We start from the raw sequence: 17,436 nt of genomic DNA on the forward strand, positions 1-17,436 counted from the left end.
CTAAAGATAAACTGATTTAATCTAAATTAGAATGGAGAAATTAGAAATGCATTGAACTGCCTACCTCTATGTAGGCAGTGTCTGTGTTGGCAGTGGGAATGTGAGGCTGCCAGTCTTTGGATGGTTTGGTCAGGTACTTAGTGTCGGTCACTACCCATTTCATCCTTGGCCAACCTGCAACACGCAGACACAAAGAACATGGAGCACACAAAAACTATTACAGCTGTCACCAGGAAAAAAGGACATGTATTCAGTTGCACTAATTACACTAATATCGCAATAAAATGACAGCATCCAGAGATTATTCCCGATGAGCCAGCAGCATTAGCAGAGGCAGTTTAGTCTTGCTGACCTTTGAACTGGATGATCTCTCCATTTTGTGTCTTGGGCAGCCCTTTGAGACACACCTCACTGGTCAGCGCCAAACTCACACCACAGCTGCCCAATAGGAACCCAATCTGCTGGCTCCCTGCATCCTATGAAAAGAGGCTTAGGTCAGGAAACTTCAACACACAAGGACAGGCAAGCAGACAAAACTGTGACAACTAAAAGAAATAATAATAATGATAATGTTAATAGTATACTGGTGAGGCTCTCATTATCATAAACCATGCGTTTGGTCCTAAACATGTGTAGCATTTTTCAGAAATCCCACAGAAAAACTGCTATGAAAACAGGTATATTTACCTGTCGGGACAGCGGCACCTCAATAGGCACAGGGATGACTTCAGCTAACAGACAGCCGTAGAAGGCCACCCAGAACATGCCAGGGTCACTGTTTGGATACACCAACGCCACCTAAGAAGCAGAGAAAATGATTTTTCTCGTTGTGCTACTTTACAATTTACTTGGGAAGAAATGACTGACAAACTCTTACTCGATCTCCAGGTTGAAGGACAGGCTCAGTCTTTGTGCCCAGTTTATTCAGAAGGGTATAGGCCAGTTTCAGACTGCGACTCCACAGTTTACCTATGGAAGTTAAAAAAAAAAAAAAAAAAAGGAGATAAAAAAGTCATCTTGTTTTCCAAAGGCCAGATTTCTTACTGTTAAATTACTGTGTATTATTGTTGCATAACTGTTCCATGATCGCTTAACTTCCCAACCCACTATGGGTCCACACTGGAGGCAATGTAATGTGGGAGTTGTTCTACTCGGGCCAACAAATATTTCTTCCTTTGATCCAGCTCATATGCAAAAAATATACCTGACATTTATAGAGTGGACACAACAATACAGACACCCATATTTATGCCTCAAAATCGACTTTAATATTCCTACGAGGCGACGTGTCGCTCACCATATGTGAGTGTGTAGAGTGGTTTGCCAGTGATGTCCAGGGCAGTGAGGGCAGGGCTTTTGGCCTGAGTGGCCCCCCAGCGGGCAAGGGCAGCCTGCAGGGCAGGAGGCCAGTTACTGACCACCCCGAGGGGCTCCCCCTTCACTGGGATGATTTGACGTCCCTCAGGCTTCGGGGTGTTGGGGTCCGGTTGGGGAACTAGGCATGAAAATTGGCAAGAAAGAAACTGTGAGTACTGGGTGTAACGCTGTAACACTGTGATGTCACAAAACTCTGGGTGACTTCCTAAAGAAGTGAAAACCCTTTTCAAAACAACCAAGAGGATTTCCGTGCTGTAGTACACACAACAGTGAAAATCAAGCATGACATATTGTGTTATGTGCCACACCTTCTACGATTTCCTCAGAGTCATCGAGGAAGAATTCGCTGAGCGGTGGTCTTTTGGGACGTTTGAGTGTGTTCAACAGCTGCTGGATCTTAGTGGACACCCTGCTGCTGACAGGCACGCCTGGACAAACACCGAGAGCAGCCGCCGTCACCAACATATGCAAACAAACAATGACACGCAGACACCCACACATGCAAGTTTATTCAAACACGAATCTCTACTTTAACACACGCTCTCTCGCTCACACAGGCAGTATCCTACGCACTAGCACAGTCAGGAACAGAATCAGCAGCAGGAAAAATTTGAAAGGGAAATTTGCACTCGAGGAGACACAGAGTGGACAATTCTTTTAGGAAAATACTATAAAGGAAGATTTCTACTTCTACACCTACAGCATGAGACAAACATAAAGAGAGATAGATATCAGGATGGAAAGCAAGCTTCTCGGGGCCTCTTCGGCATCCCTCCCCTTCCCCAGGTTCGATGTATATTACCTTTTCTTTTTCCTTTTTTAAATCAAAGTCAAGACAGGGACAGGATTAATGGACCCAAAAGAAAGAACACAAAATATCCGTCGTTAGCAGCATTCACCACACAGTGAAATGAGGATGATGTTGAAGGTGATCGAGGATGAACATGGGTAGATTGTATGTTGATTGGAACACATTCAATCCCGTAGCCAATGCAAAACAGAAATATATCGTCCGATGTCATGATTAGAATATGAAAATGACTGAACTGCTTGAAATGAGGAAAGAACCAAATGACAGTCACCCAGATTCCAAATATTTCAGAAAATGAACAATTCTTTAGCAGTTTTTCTCCCCACTTTTGCAGAAACATAAACCCTTAGATACATTTGTACCATAGCCAGACGTTAACAGACATTCTGGCTTAAGTGAGTGTACCGTCAGCAGTATCCAGCATGCTGGAGCGGCTCTGTCCACGGCTCATGCCCCTGACTGCTGGGGGAAGATCCACCCTGGACCCTCTGTCTTGAGAAGCAGAGGACGTCACATCTGGGGGGACACTGTTTTCTGTTAGGGTGGAGAAAAATAGCATAATTAATGGCAGTGACACTATCACTGAGATTTATGGATTAACGCTGGGAGTTCTCCATCAGGACAGTTTACCGATGCGTGTGTGGGCTAGCACGTCAGCTAACAAGGAAACAGCAGGCTGAGGCTGGGGCTGGGGCTGAGTCTTGGGCTCTCCATGGGAGAGGGTGGAGGAAGCAGATGAGGATGTGGAAGAGCTTTGGACGGAGCGGTTGATCCAGTAGTCGGGGCTCTGCAGGGTCTGAGCCAGTGCTGCACTGAGTGCTGCCTTTCTGCGCAGCGAGCCTTCATCCTCTGATGCAGAAGATGTGTCTAAGAGTAAGAGAAAACATGAAAAAAAATATAATTCAATAACTTTTAATGTTTTGGTAAGGGTATTTTTTAGGAGCTACAATCACCAGCAACCATCTGATCTCAGAGTGGGAGGAACCAAGCTTACCTGGAGGTGTGCAGGTATCTATGGGAGACTGGACAAAGGCTGAGCGCCTCTTGGTTGGCATGGGAAGTGCCATTTTCTCCTCTTTATGTTTGGCCAGTGCTGCCTGGACAGCTTCTGTATGGATGTCTACATAAATAGAGAATAACCAGAGTGAGAAAAACAAAGAAAAACAACAAGGACAAGGCCAAAACCTGTAAACTTCTCGTTAGTGATCATGATTAATAGCACTCATTAGATTGATCAATTCTCTGGACAATGGAAAAATCCAGCTAACTCAGTGAAGATATCCAAGGACAATTATAGATTTGCAGAAGTTGATAAGGTCTCTTGGAGAAATTTCTGTCACCCTCAGATGATAAGGATGTTTAGGACCAACCCAGGAACCACCAAGGCTCAAGCCTGCCATGAACTGGAAATTGCTGGAGCACTAGGTTATGCCATTAGCGCGCCAACATTAAACCCTGTTGAAAATTTGTGGGGATATATCTCCCAAATCAATGAAATTCTATTTTATTGATTTTTAACTTAACAATTAAAGTTAAAACAATGACTTGAATTGTTTGCATTCATTCCACTCTTGTTGTACCTTCATTCCAAATCAAAGAAACTATTTAAAGAAACTCAATGATGTAAACTTTTGACTCCAACTGTACCTGTGTGCTTTTGTAGTGAATTTTGTGCTGCATACCTGATCTGTAGCGCTCGTCCCTGGCGCCTCCGCTCCGGTGTGAACGATGGTGTCTGGAGGCTGAAGAGGTGGAGGGGCCCGGGGCCTCAGGACTGGGGCTAGGGTCGGCACTGCGGCTCGGGGAAAGCTGCACATCTGGTAGAGGCAGATCCACATCTGCAGAACAGAGCCCAGCATGTGAAAAGTCAATAAAAGTCTATATTTAGGGGAACATTAATAAAAGCAAAACAAACAATCTAACATGAGATCCAGGAAATTCAGACAAACAGAGCACACTCTTGCTTTACATAATGCTATTACAGCAACGTGTAGGCATAAATATTATATGACCTTCTCTGAAGCTCTCCAAATTTAGCCTCATACAGAGCCTGTGAACAGTGAAATAAGGACATGTACTTGACTGATGCAAGTTATACTGCTAACAGAGTACATGAAACTGGGTTACATTTATATTTTTAGTGAACTGTCTTTTCCTCCCAGAGGGAACTGGGTAACTGAGTCCCTGAGGAGATGATGGTTTTGAGGGATAACAGGACCAGTGAAGGAGCACAAGGTCACCCCTGGAGATTCAAAGCTTTCTGGTGTATGCTCTGACATTCAAAGCAAGCTGCCAGCAAAAGTCAAATGAAAGCAAAAATCACTAAAAACAATGGGACTTTCATTCAAGTATTTAAAAAAAAAAAAAGTTTTTTCCAAATGAAATCTAGATTAATATACAATCTTTGTGTGTAATCACATAAATGTTTTGGCAGCAGAAGCCAAAACAAAGGTTAAACTAGAGGAAAGGGAAGTGTAGTGGTGCTCTCTTTTTTCTTTTTTTTTTTGAAATAGCTTAAAGTGATACATCAAGAAAGATTTTTTTTTCATGCCGCTGCTAGCACGGTGCAATACTTTCCGAAGGAAACACCACACCCTTGCTTGAGGAAACTGACAGTCAAGTCAGTTTGTCTGACACACAGTAACACAGAGAAGCTTTAGTACTTCCCCACAGCTGTAAACTGAAACCAGTTTCAGAATGTATCAGATTTACTGGGTACGCATTAAATACAGCAGAAAGTCTGACAGGAACTATGGGTTTGTTCATCTGTGGCTTACTTGTGGTGATGCAGTTAATTAAAGATATTTGTGCATCACTGGTCACCTTATGTGCAATTCTCATTTTGGCCACTAGAGTGCCACAGAAAGCCAGAAATTATGTTGCTAACTTGGACAAAGACAATCAACACTCACACTGAGAAGTCAGTAAAGTTTCTTCTCAAAGAAATGAAAAAAGAAAAAAAAACTACAATACGACATAAAGAATCCATTTTTTCCCTCCGTTTTATTTTTCACATGTGAAAGAATAATCAGCTCAAATGTAAATTTGAGGAATCTTCTTATGCAATCTAGCCTTGTTTTGCTTTTCAGCCTGAACAACAATAACACTGCAGACAGGGGAGGCGGAAAAAAAAACAAATGGAGAAAAGGAAGAAGGAAGGCTTTAATGGGAGATGAAAAAATTCCAAGAGCAGAAGAAGAACTGGTCTTACTTGGCAAATGGGAGATGTAGGAGGCCAGCAGCTTGGCTCTCTTCTTCTCATAGCCCTTCTGCGTGATGTCACCTAGGAGAGAGGACAGCAACACCAAACTGTTAGGTTAGTCATAATTACCACACAAACTCCAGACAACTGCGTACACACAGACTCACAGACACACACATGTACAGCCTCTGCTTTCACTAATACATTTTCAGAGGGTTGAGTCATAATAATAATCCACTTTAAACCAAATCCACTGAACTCCACATGTTGACAGCTAAGTCCATTTACAACAAGGCGAAGAGATAACGCCATTGTTTGGCCTTACATTAGCCCCAGTGAATAAACATGCCTGCTGGCTATAAAACCCAAATATGATTCCGCCGAGCAGCACGTAACTAGGCAGAGAACAATGCCAAAACATTGGGAACAGTTGGGATGGTAAGCAGAGCAAAAAAGGAAGCCATGTGAGCCAGTTTCACATGGGACTCGGTCATTTATCTCTCCCGACCTTTTCCCACTGTAGACCCAGCACCACCCCTTCCTCGTTCGGCCTCGGCCTGGCAGGACTCCCAGTGATACTAGAGTGTGCTACAGAGCCGCACAGGCCTGACAAAGTCCATTTAACTGGGACCCCAAAACACACAGTCTGCTCACCGAGCAAACATGCATGAAAGACACACCCTTACATACACACACTCCCCTTGAAAACACAAACAATCCTAATGCTACAATCTCCCACACTCTCTCTGTTAGTCGCCTTCTTTTGTGTCCAGCGATAGCACCTCATGCTATGTCAAGTGCCAATCGCCAAACGGCTGCTTAACCTCAATCTCCTGACACCTCCTCCACACTGACCAGCGACAATGAGGGGGACCTACAGAGAGCATGGGGGGGGGAAAGCTGAGAGTCACTGGCAGCAGCAACAGGGAATGCAGACTAGTGTGTGCATTAAGCAACAACGAAAGAAAATAAGGAGAGAAATGGTGAGCCAAGGTTCAGCAGGGAGACTGGAGGGAGGTCTGCTGGATAAGCCGGGGCTGGGTGGGGAGTTTCGTGTGTGACTGAGATAGAGTGTGTTTTGTCTTAAAGTTTTCTCACACTCTGGTCACTATCCACTGGAGTGTGGGATTTGCTTGTATAAACAAGAGAATCAGAAAGGAAGTCCCCTCTATGACTGTGTGTGTGTGCCTGCCAGAATGGGTTAAATATGAGACTTCTTTTTTTTTTAAATCCTTCCAATACAATTTGGAGGTTTCACAATACTCATATTATGAGAAGCAGAGTAAAAGTGAATAACATTTGCAGAGAAAAAGCCAACAAAACAAAGTTGAACAGTTTTAGAGTGAAAGGGAGTGTGTGACTGAGTGCTTTGTCATTCCCTCTGTGCAGGGGAGAAAAAAAAAAAAATGGGGATGGCGAGCATTCAGCTTGGAGTTCATGCCTGGGTTCACACACTAGGCTGAAATTCAGACACAGCAGCTTGTTGCAGTCTTTGTTTCTCCATCTCTCTGGCATGCTACAGACTTGTTTATACACAGGAAAACACTCATAGGCAGACATGCAAGCGAGGCAATCGGCAGCAACTTGATTGTAGTGGACTGGAGCAGCTATTGTTGTCGGAGACAAGGTTATGCCAAGCCCAGTCCTGGTGCCCAATTGGTGCCGGGAGGGAAGAAGGGGAAGAGATGGAAAGATGGACGGAGCGCTGTCGGTCATTAACGCAGACAGAAGAGAGTCTGTGCTGGTGTCGGGCAAGTACAACAGGCACGGATTGGCACAGGCACACCAGCTATGTGGCTGGCAGTGGGAAGAAAGACGCTGAAAGGCTCTGGGTTTAAAGACTGACTGTGACAGCTGGTTCAAAACAGAGAAAAAGCTGTATGTGTTAAGTGCAAGAATGTGGTGTTTTTGAGTGTTAGCATGAACAAAAACAGTACAGTAACTGTGCGTGTGTGTAATCTGAGGTCAGGGGACAGGATATGAGCATTACCCCACCCTGTGTGTGCTGCCAAAATCGTCTCACTGTGTCTGTCTAGAGAAAGAGGAATGTGCTGATTGGAAAACACCATACTAACAGAGAGGGCCAACTGGCCAAGAGAGCATGCTCATAGTTCCAAAAACTCCCCTGAGGTGCAGGAAGCTAATGTATCTGTGCATGTGTGTGTATACACAGCTGGGGCAGGTTAAAGGGCGCTTCAGCACACAAGAGAATGAATGCTGACAGGGCCTGAGGTGTACTGGCACTACAGGCCTTCTCTGTGAGATGTGTGTCAGTATGTCAAACCAGGAATGCGTATTTTGTCCAAGGATCGGCTGAACCTGCCCAGCATGCTGTGATAGAGGCACAGTATCAGCAATGAATGTGTCTTTAAGAGCGTATAAAAATGTGTGACAAATCTCACATCTATAAGCAATTATCACAGTCCTTCTCCTTGGCAGCCAGACCATTTAACTGACTTTTTCTTTATGTGTTAATCGTTCTGTTTGTGACATTTTCAGAGCTCATTCAAGACCAGATGACAGTGACCCTGTGAGTCTTCTTTTAAAATATCCGATGTTGACCTCATACTTCAAGACAAGTCATACAGTGGACTGATCTCCTAATAGCTGGCAGCGCGGGGTCACAGAGGGGATAAACACACTCACATGAACGGCATTCCCAGCCACACCGATAACTGCGGAGGGCTACAACTTCTTCTGACACAGTAGGGTATTACGGAGCACTTCAGATTTAATCTGCACTGGCATTCTCCACTATGATCCGGCACATTAGAGCCATTTGAGTTTTTGGAGATTAACTGTTTATTTGTGCGCTGTGCATCACTCCACGCCTACACATCTTGATCTTGTTGTCAGGGTGTTTTTCGGGAGGCTCCGATTGGGTCTTAGACAGGTAGCAACACACAAAGGCAATTTTTTCTGGTTATTTCTGATCATTTGTGAATAAAACCTCAAACTATTACAATAATGATTACTTTCCTGTGGGTTCTTTGCTAAAGCCTCCCTGGGAGGAGGCCACAGGAGAACACCCTGGTTCTGCTTCCGACTTATATGTGGCATGACATATGCTCGAAAAAGCGAAAAAAAAAATATTTTTATGAACCTGTGAAAGAGGATCAAGTCAATGGACGCCTACAGCACTGTGTGCCTCGTGACCGTGTCAAATCAAATCCAAGAACTGAAACCATCATGAAAAGTGAATTTCTCTCTGATGACATAGCTGGGCATTAAGCATTCATGACATAACATTTGCTCCCTGTGATTTTCCAAGCAGCTCAAATGTTGAATCATCGGACTGGCTGTAGCTGATACAGCTAAAATTTCGTTTCTTAGATTACCATTACCCATGAACAGAACCCTTTTTTTTTCCCCAAATACAAAGGAGAAAAAAAAGCTGTTAAAGAGAACGCTTAATGGTCAGTATATGAGGAGTAATAAAGAATGGTATAAGAACAGCACAGACATAGTGGGTTAGGAGGGACAGAGTAAGGTGTGCATAGAAGATCACCCTGCATTAAGGTAAAGACAATAAAACACAAAAACCGAGACAAATCGCAACCAAAAACGACCTCCTTTATACCTCCAGGCCAATCAGGAAGAGCTGAAATTTGTATTGGAAGCAGTTTAATTCCAGCTGCCAATACCCAGAAACAGCACTTTATTTGAGATATTTATATAAAACTAAAGCAACGAGGTCAGTGTCTGCCTCAGCCTCTCTTTCAATCAGTGCCGCAACTGCTGCCAAGATTTCTTCTCTTTAAATGATATTCATTAGGTCATGAAAAAACTGAGAGGCTCAGTGAAGCGCTTTTTAATGCCAGTGATTTCCCTCCATCCTGTAATCACTGCACAGTTCTCCTGAATGAAAAATCCAAATGTTGGCCTTGAGCTTCAACCCTGAGATAACAGCTGATCTATGAATCTCTATTTAACAGTTAACACCCACCCATCCGTCAACCTGATCTACACACACACACACACAGACAAACAAAGGCAACATTAGAGTGCATAAGATTTGTATTGTGTGTGTGTGTGTGTGTGTGTGTGTGTGTGTGTGTGTGTGTGTGTGTGTGTGTGTGTGTGTGTGTGTGTGTGTGTGTGTGTGTGTGTGTGTGTGTGTGTGTTGGTTGGTGGGGGTACTGAATGGCTTAAGAATCAGCTGATAAGCCTCCTGGCATCCACATGCTCATGATACATGAACAAAAGGCACTGAGACAGCATTTTTGCTTAGTTTTTTTTTCACTTCTCTGTAGCGGATGTTGCAACAATCTGATGTAATCTCAGCAAACATGGATTGTGTCACAGTGAATGCAAACTCCAAGGACCCTCTCCTGTTTACACATATGTATTCAAGCCCCCTCCCCAACCGAGAGATCTCTATAATTACTTTGAGCAGATTAGCAAGTGACATGACTGTCACCCGCAATTTCCGCTTGCCTGACTGTCTTTTGCACACAGAGACCTGCATGTGACAGGTTTCCTGTCAACCCATAAATGCACACAACCATGAAACTCAAACAAGATAACTACCTGGATTACACAGAAAGCTGTAAATAAAACCCCGCTTTTACATCTTGAAAGCCATCCAGTGCTCACATTTTGGTCTCTATCCTAATCTGTAATCTGAGATTACATCTAACCTAACAGATTATATCTCTCCGTCTGGACGTTTGTGTGGACGGGGGCACAAATATCTGGAACAAGGCTCTGTACAGTGCAGGACTGTTTTCTAAGCGTGGTGCTTCTAGCCAGCGATACCAGTTTGCTCTACATAAAAGTGTCTTTGTTTGCCTGTGGTTTACAGTTTGGTGACAAGAGTGATGCTAATCTAGAACACCGTTACTACCCTATATCACAAGAAATACATACCAGGGCAAAAAGTCGCTGTACTATTAAGTCCACCATGAGAAAATGACTGTGAGATAAACAGGATAACTAGAAAAAAACATGGAAAACAGCACACCAACAGCCACAGCCTGCACATTTACATATAAATACACACATAAACACAGGGGCTGAGAAAGGAGGAACTAACGTCACCCACAAGATCTTATTTATAGAGACTCTGAGCAGTGACACAAAAACAATGGGCAGACTGTGCCGAGAACATGGATAAATAGCACTTGACAGGAAATGCAAATGAATGCGTATGACACCAAGGCCATTTAATGGCACCTGGTCATTAGTTAAAGCAGATGTAAGAAGCTTATTTCCATAGAGCATGCTCTGAAAGGGAAGCAGCGTGACAAGTACAAACGTTCCACTGCTGTGCTTTTGCATACCATGAAACGAATTTCATTTCAATACTGTTAACTGGGTTTGAAATGATTATCATTTTAATTGATCTGGTTGACTGACAGTAAACAGTGTTGTTTGATGACCGGGAAATCATTTAACTTACTCTTTTAAGAAAACTGAGAACACCCCTCGATCCAGTTTGTTAGCTGTGTGGATCTGCTGCTTTTCACTGATCATAAATGAAATATCTTTAAGTTTTGGAGCACTAAAAACAACCTGAGGCCCCTTATCATTGGATTTCTGAAAGCTCAACTTGTGAAACAGTTATGTATGCGTGATTATTTATCAAAGATTTTTATACTGTTTATATAAACATTCAAAAGAGACATAAACATATGAGACGTGCAGAACCACTGGATGTGACACTAGAGCACCAGCGTCATCTCCCAAACACCAAAACAAACACACACGGCGCACAAACACAGACACACAGCTGGACTGGCTACCACAACAGAGGAGAGAAACTTGGATTACATTACATTACACACAAAAGAGGGAGTGTGACTTCATTTTTCACTATTTATCCTGTAAAATATTACATATCTAGCTAGCTAGCTATATATCCATCCATAGGGAGAGAAAGAAAGAAAAAGTTTAAGGCAGTAAAGTTTGTTCATCTAGAAAGTCAACAAGCATCCTTGACTAAATCGGGGGTCCCCTCAGTTTGCTAGCAGTTAAATCAGTTTTTGAGTATTAAAATCAATCAGTTATCACTCAGGAGATATTTGGTTCATGTCTGAATAGTGATTCAAAAACACTAATACTTCCAGCACGATGTTTTTCCACTCCAAATCCAGGCCAAAAATTCCTCTGGGACCCTGGGAGTCCATGTGGGGGTTTTGAGGCAGACAGGGAGGATGAAGTGATCTCTGGACGGCTAAAGGGAACTGCCGGCCAGATGAGTAAGGGTCTGAGTAAGTGTACTTTCTCTCGTCAAAAATCTCCATTGGATTCGGTTTGTGTTTGGTTGGATGGAAAACACAACTCTGACAGTTAAACTGCCCAGCCTAGTCACGATTGAGCAACGGTGCCCGAAATATGGCTAGTTATCATTTGTCGCTTTAACCTTCCGAACGATTTTTTATGTCCATCTTTCCAATAATGAATGATGCAGAAAATAAGTGCTCAAGCTGTTTTATTAGGCATAACTTATTAAATTCTAATACAAGATCTCCCAGTGACATAAAATGGAAGCACAAAAACTTTTTAGGAAAATCCAACAATAGCACCAAAACCTCATTAGTCACCGCAGCAACTAAGTGATGCTATCATGTCACAATCTCAGCCCTGTGTTGAATCTGTGCCACAAAGAAATAAATAAGCTCTGAAGCAAAACCTCCAACCCAGTACCAGTGGCCAGTGAACATAGCACGGTTATAGCATGATTATACATACAGTTGACTCAACACTTCACTAAAACTGTGTCAACAAAAGCTCAACATTGCTGGCAGGAGTGCTGTATTAGGTCACTTTAGTCTTATCTAGCTGTCCCTAATGAAGTGAACTTACAGATAAAAATTCGACACAAGGTGTGGGAAAGTCTTCTGAAAATTACACCCTAAAAAAAATACAACCCAAAAATGGTGACAGCAAAGTTAATAACACATATTTAAACAAATGATAACGCGTCTGGCAGTAGTACCCCCCAGTGCTTTTATATATTTTCATTGAGTTGTGTAATATGTGACAAGAACAGACGATGTAACACAGTTTAGTATACAGTGCTATTGTAAGTAGGTAATTTTGCCCACCCCTCACCACCCAAAGGATCACCACAGCGGATGGATCCACATGTTTTGATTTGGCACAGAAATCACGCCGGATGCCCTCGCTGACGCAACACTTCCAATTATCCGGGCTTAGCGCTGGCACTTGGAGCACACTAGCTTGTAAGTCCCTGTGTTATAAGCTGGGTCTGTGTCTGATTTCCAATCTTTTGGAATCTTTTGTGTGTAAGGTGAATACGTTACCCGCTACACATTTAGAGCTATCAACACTATTATTTGAAAAAGATCTCATTTTATATTTTATTCATTGCCTTTCAGCCTGCTCCAGTCTGTGAAGACAAATCTAATTATGCCCCCCTTTTCATTTCTAAGGCATATTCTTATAAAAATCTCAATAAAACGAATGTGAGACATAAAAGAAGTCCACTGGGCTGTGCTTGGCCCAGATTAGTTCAAATGAACAACTTGTGTGTGGTTTTCACAGATCAACAATGCGTTAAACCCATTTTCCAATAAATAATGAAGCAATGCCCAGCAAAGAGGATGTAACGGAAGGAGTGCGTCATACTGAGAACTAGAAGTGAAACCACTGTAGTGACATGTCTAACACAGGTATGCCTCACAGGAAATTACAGAGAAGGGCAAAGAAGAAATGATAAGATAAAGATTCAGCAGCTGTTAATGTGGACACGCGTCTTAGTATAACAAATGCGTGGCAATCCCAACTTTTAAACTTAATACCTGAGAAACATATAACATGTGAAGAAACACACCCACACATATGCAAACAAAACGACCAGTTAAACCACACCCGAGTCAAGTACCTAAACATTCGGTGAAGTCAGACCTTCCTGTACAGGACAACAACAACAAAAAAACGCTTCAGCTTAAAAGTGCTGGCACTATTAAGATAAAAACAAAAGAAACAATAACACTGGACAGTCAGCATCCTGAAACTTAATTTATCCAAAGAAATAAAACAAGTGTTTCCTTCGAGCTTTTTAAGCATTCATCTTGTGCTTGAGTTTAGAGCCCTACTTCCTCCATTACTTCTATTACATCGTACATTTTATGCTGGCGGATCAAGCGTTCTAGAGCCAGCCGTGAGTTTTGAGCTGGGAACTGCTGCAGCAATAAAAGCTATCAAAAAACCACAATGAAACAAAAAAGACAGTACATTTTCTTTTATTCTTCTCCATAAGCAAGACAGTTTCTTCTTCATTTTAATCTTACTACTGTTAATGTACTACGCACACTCATTTGGGTCACGCCGTTTCCCTCTAGATCATCACAGGCCAGCTGTATAATCTTGGCCGTGACAAACAGTTGCTGTATAGATAAATTCATATCACGTTACTTCATCAAAGTGATAAGGCTGGCAAACAACTGAGAGGACAGATTGTGGAGTCAGAGAAACTGACGTCAGGCAAGTACAAGTGAGCTGTTTGTTAGTAAGCAGCAAAGGTTAATGCAGGTTGTCCTCACTGAGACTGTAAGGCAGACTACAAAGAGCTTTCAACTAACAGGTCTATGTTTGCATAACTGAGTGAGACCAAGGCCACATCCCAGGCTGATTTCTGGTCAGATTAGCTTGCTACCCCTGCCATGAACTGTATCCCCTACAGCAACTACGCAGGTGGATTAATACTAGCTTAATCATTTATTAATAAACAGTTTTATAGGCAGACTTGTCACTGTAGTTAATAAAGTTTATAGCATCTGTGCTTCAATGGCTGCTTTTCATTTACAGCAGCCACTTTCAGGGTGTCATTGTTGTGGACTGGCTCAATGAAAGACCTACACCTGTAATTCCCTGGCTATGACAAGTTAAAATGGGTGCTGTGCCAAGCTTTTGTCAGTTAGAGGCACTTCACAATACTAATGTAGTACTCCTTCTGTTTCTTCTATTCCTTTCATCTTAAAAAAAATATATATATATATACTAATTAATTTGCACCTCCTTTGTTTAATCAGCATCTAATCCAGAAACATATGAAGACAAGTTGTGATCTTAGGTTGAGCTTTAATCATTCCGTGGTGACTAATGGCCAGTCACAACAGCTGTGTCTATTTGTGCCCCAACGACATACTGATTCCCATGATTAAAATAACAAGTAGACTGACATGTATGTGAGACAACAGATTAAAGTCAACCACTGTCATCCATAAAAGCCATCTTATATACCGACACCAGTCAACGTGTCAAATATCATCCAATACAGATAATCCGGTAACACGTTAGTGCCTCCCTAGTTGTGTCTGAAATCACAAACATTCGATACACCCTGTGGTCTGGCTGTATTTTCCCACTCTATCAAATGGCTAACTCAGAGAAACAGACCATTCACGCTCAGATTCATACCTATGGCCAATTTAGAGTCACCAATTAACCTAATGTGTATTTGGGAGGAAACCAAAGCACTCAAAAAGAACCCACACAGTCACATGGACAACATGTAAACACTTTGAATCCAAGACTTTTTTGCCAACCACCACACAGCTGTCCCATTTCTTTTTCCCACATTACAGAGGATAATTTGTGGCAATTCATGCTGTTATGTGATGCACAAATTCCAGTCATTTGTGTGCCATGACAGTCTATGATGCTTGGGTAGGGATTATGTAAGGTTTAGCAATACTCACTATACGCTCAGACAGGTCTACAAAATAACCTCCAGCTCAAGTAAGAAATGGTTGATTTCAGACGTTTTTGAGAGAACCAGCAGGAAGTTACCCAACATCCAGTCTTTACATTAGGTTGAGTCAATCGCTCTTTGGCTCCAACTTCATGTTTTATGTTTCGACTTAACCGCGAGCAAGAAAGCAAACTTTTGAAAACAAAACCCAACATACAACGAGCCTACAATAAATAACGGGCACCTAAACAGCAAATCTAAAGTAACAAGTAACGCCTGTAAGCCAGCACTACAGCATATGGTTTACTTTCAGCCTTTTTAAATAGAAAACCTTGTGTCTGTTCACACTAATTTTTTCTCACACTGACATGAATTACTTGAACAGTCTAAAGAAAGCCAGTCACTATTGATATTAGGGACTGAGCTTTTTCTAGTGCGACAAGTCATAATGAGTCTGCCGTGAAAAGGACCGAGTCAGTGGTATTAATTTTTATATCACCACGAAGTGAGTGCAATCAAGTCAGCAGCTTGACTCCGACTAAATTCAATCCACTATGAAGAGAATAAAGAGAGAAAAGAAGCGTATTTAGACAGAGGCATCCTGGCTAGCAAACTGCATAATAGACCAGTGTTTTCAGCATTGCTGGGTAACCACAGGGTATTGAGTGGTGAAAGTGAATGTAGAGGTATCAGGTTTCACTGCAGCAGTGTCGTAGTGAAGATAAACAGGGGTCAGAAGTGTGGGACGGACCTGACCCGAGGGTCACTGAGCACATCAGCTCAAGTGTCACCCGAGTCTTCTGTTCACCTACACATATAACACACACATATATATAAATATTGCTCAGCAATATACTCTTTATGTTGTATCTACCTCTAGATGACACGTGCAGAATTTGCTCATCGACTACGCCTAATAGCTCATGGTTTAAAGGAGGACGTTAATGCAGGAGGAGTAATGTTAGGCAGGAAACAGCCTCATTAAATCAATATTATAATCTCATAACAAGCCATGAGCGGCCTTTGAGAAACGCTTTGATTCTGGGTGCTGAGTCCGCCGCCGACACTGAAACCGCAGACCTTATTGCCTACGTTCCACTCTCTGGACAGCTCACGGTCCTGACCTCATACCACCCACCACTCGCAATCATTAAACAGGCTGTCGTCAAGATGCGAATCTATCGCCGCTCTGAAGACGATGGCTCTCAGTCTGTGGAAGGCGCTCAACAAATGTGCAACACTTGGAGAACGTGTAAAAGAGGAGCACACACTGTGACGAAAACAGGTTGTCTAAACGCCTGTCAAGCTCTAAAATCCACAAAGAAAGCAGTGACAACAACTCACTTCACATGCAACTAAAAGTGGAAGGTCGCAGAGGAAGGGCTGTGAGGCGCTATGTGTGCGTGCAATAAACCACTCGTCAAAACCAAGGGCAGGTATGGGATTAAAGTGTGGTCAGTGAAGGAAAAGACCAGCAACTGAAACTGATGTGGTTCCGATTCCTCTAAACAGCATTTGAAAAACCACCACACTCAAGCTCAGCCAACAAAAACAGAATATTTTAAAGGCTTTCTGAATTATAAAACCTCACTTTATTGCTTTAAAGTCTTTAGGCTCAACATTACACTCTCTTAGAAAATATAGTCAGCGTGAAAGTGATGTGTCGCAGCAGGCAGACACTGAACAAAGTCAGTGGCCAGTGATTTTATTGGCAGATGGGCTGATCTCAGCCAACAAGGCCAAAATGACTATACTGAAAACATTAGTCTGACTTGATGGTGGTGGCGGTTTTATTGTTGTCGTAGGATACTCAAAAAGTTGCCTTAATTTTATTATATCATAGCTGAAGATTTTCAACACATACATCAGCAGACATGACGCTCAAACTTTAATCACACCCCCCATCTGACAAAAACTGCTGTCTCGACGTGTGTACACCATCAAGTCTGCACATGATCAGTCTAAAAGAAACGTTTTATTGGTTATTGTGGGAATACTGTATCACCACAATCACAACAGTCATCAGTGCGTTGTCACTCTGTGGGAGTATGCAACATGTAACACAAAGCCACTTTAAAACGAGGCTACCTACTGGGATTAATGTTTGAAAAATATTACTCAGTGTTATGCGGCAGTCTCAACTCTAACATTCCAAAATATGGTCCAATATTCACAAAAGAGGCTCTCAGCAACACAGGTTCAATGCTTCAAGACTCACAAGCAATTTTAGCTCATCTCCAGGAAACGACTAAGGTCAGACTTGCCAGAACAGCAGCTGTTTCAAAATATAAACCTGGCGCTTCCTTTCAAGACAATAAAAGGTAATATATGGATTTACGGGACCAACGGCGCTATTGACAGTCAGGGATTAAGAGGCCTAAGCCA

At 42.5% G+C, this 17,436-nt stretch overlaps 1 protein-coding gene across 2 annotated transcripts in view; it reads right to left on the reverse strand.

The window, feature by feature from the left end:
* Nucleotides 1-17,436, reverse strand: part of dip2ba (disco-interacting protein 2 homolog Ba) — a 43,662-nt gene that overhangs the window by 15,679 nt on the left and 10,547 nt on the right. Inside the window, exons 2-13 of one of the 2 annotated variants that reach the window (XM_031746912.2) lie at nt 5,400-5,471; nt 3,871-4,026; nt 3,183-3,308; nt 2,819-3,055; nt 2,594-2,722; nt 2,180-2,191; nt 1,686-1,805; nt 1,298-1,495; nt 878-969; nt 688-798; nt 353-476; nt 65-174 (exon numbers count right to left, since the gene is read on the reverse strand). In XM_031746912.2, coding sequence (XP_031602772.1) covers nt 65-174; nt 353-476; nt 688-798; nt 878-969; nt 1,298-1,495; nt 1,686-1,805; nt 2,180-2,191; nt 2,594-2,722; nt 2,819-3,055; nt 3,183-3,308; nt 3,871-4,026; nt 5,400-5,471 — 1,487 coding nt within the window. The remainder of the gene's footprint in view (nt 1-64; nt 175-352; nt 477-687; nt 799-877; nt 970-1,297; nt 1,496-1,685; nt 1,806-2,179; nt 2,192-2,593; nt 2,723-2,818; nt 3,056-3,182; nt 3,309-3,870; nt 4,027-5,399; nt 5,472-17,436) is intronic. The other variant, XM_031746913.2, reaches the window with a different exon arrangement.

Source organism: Oreochromis aureus, linkage group 20 (genome assembly GCF_013358895.1).
Source record: "Oreochromis aureus strain Israel breed Guangdong linkage group 20, ZZ_aureus, whole genome shotgun sequence".
NCBI classification, from domain to species: domain Eukaryota; kingdom Metazoa; phylum Chordata; class Actinopteri; order Cichliformes; family Cichlidae; genus Oreochromis; species Oreochromis aureus.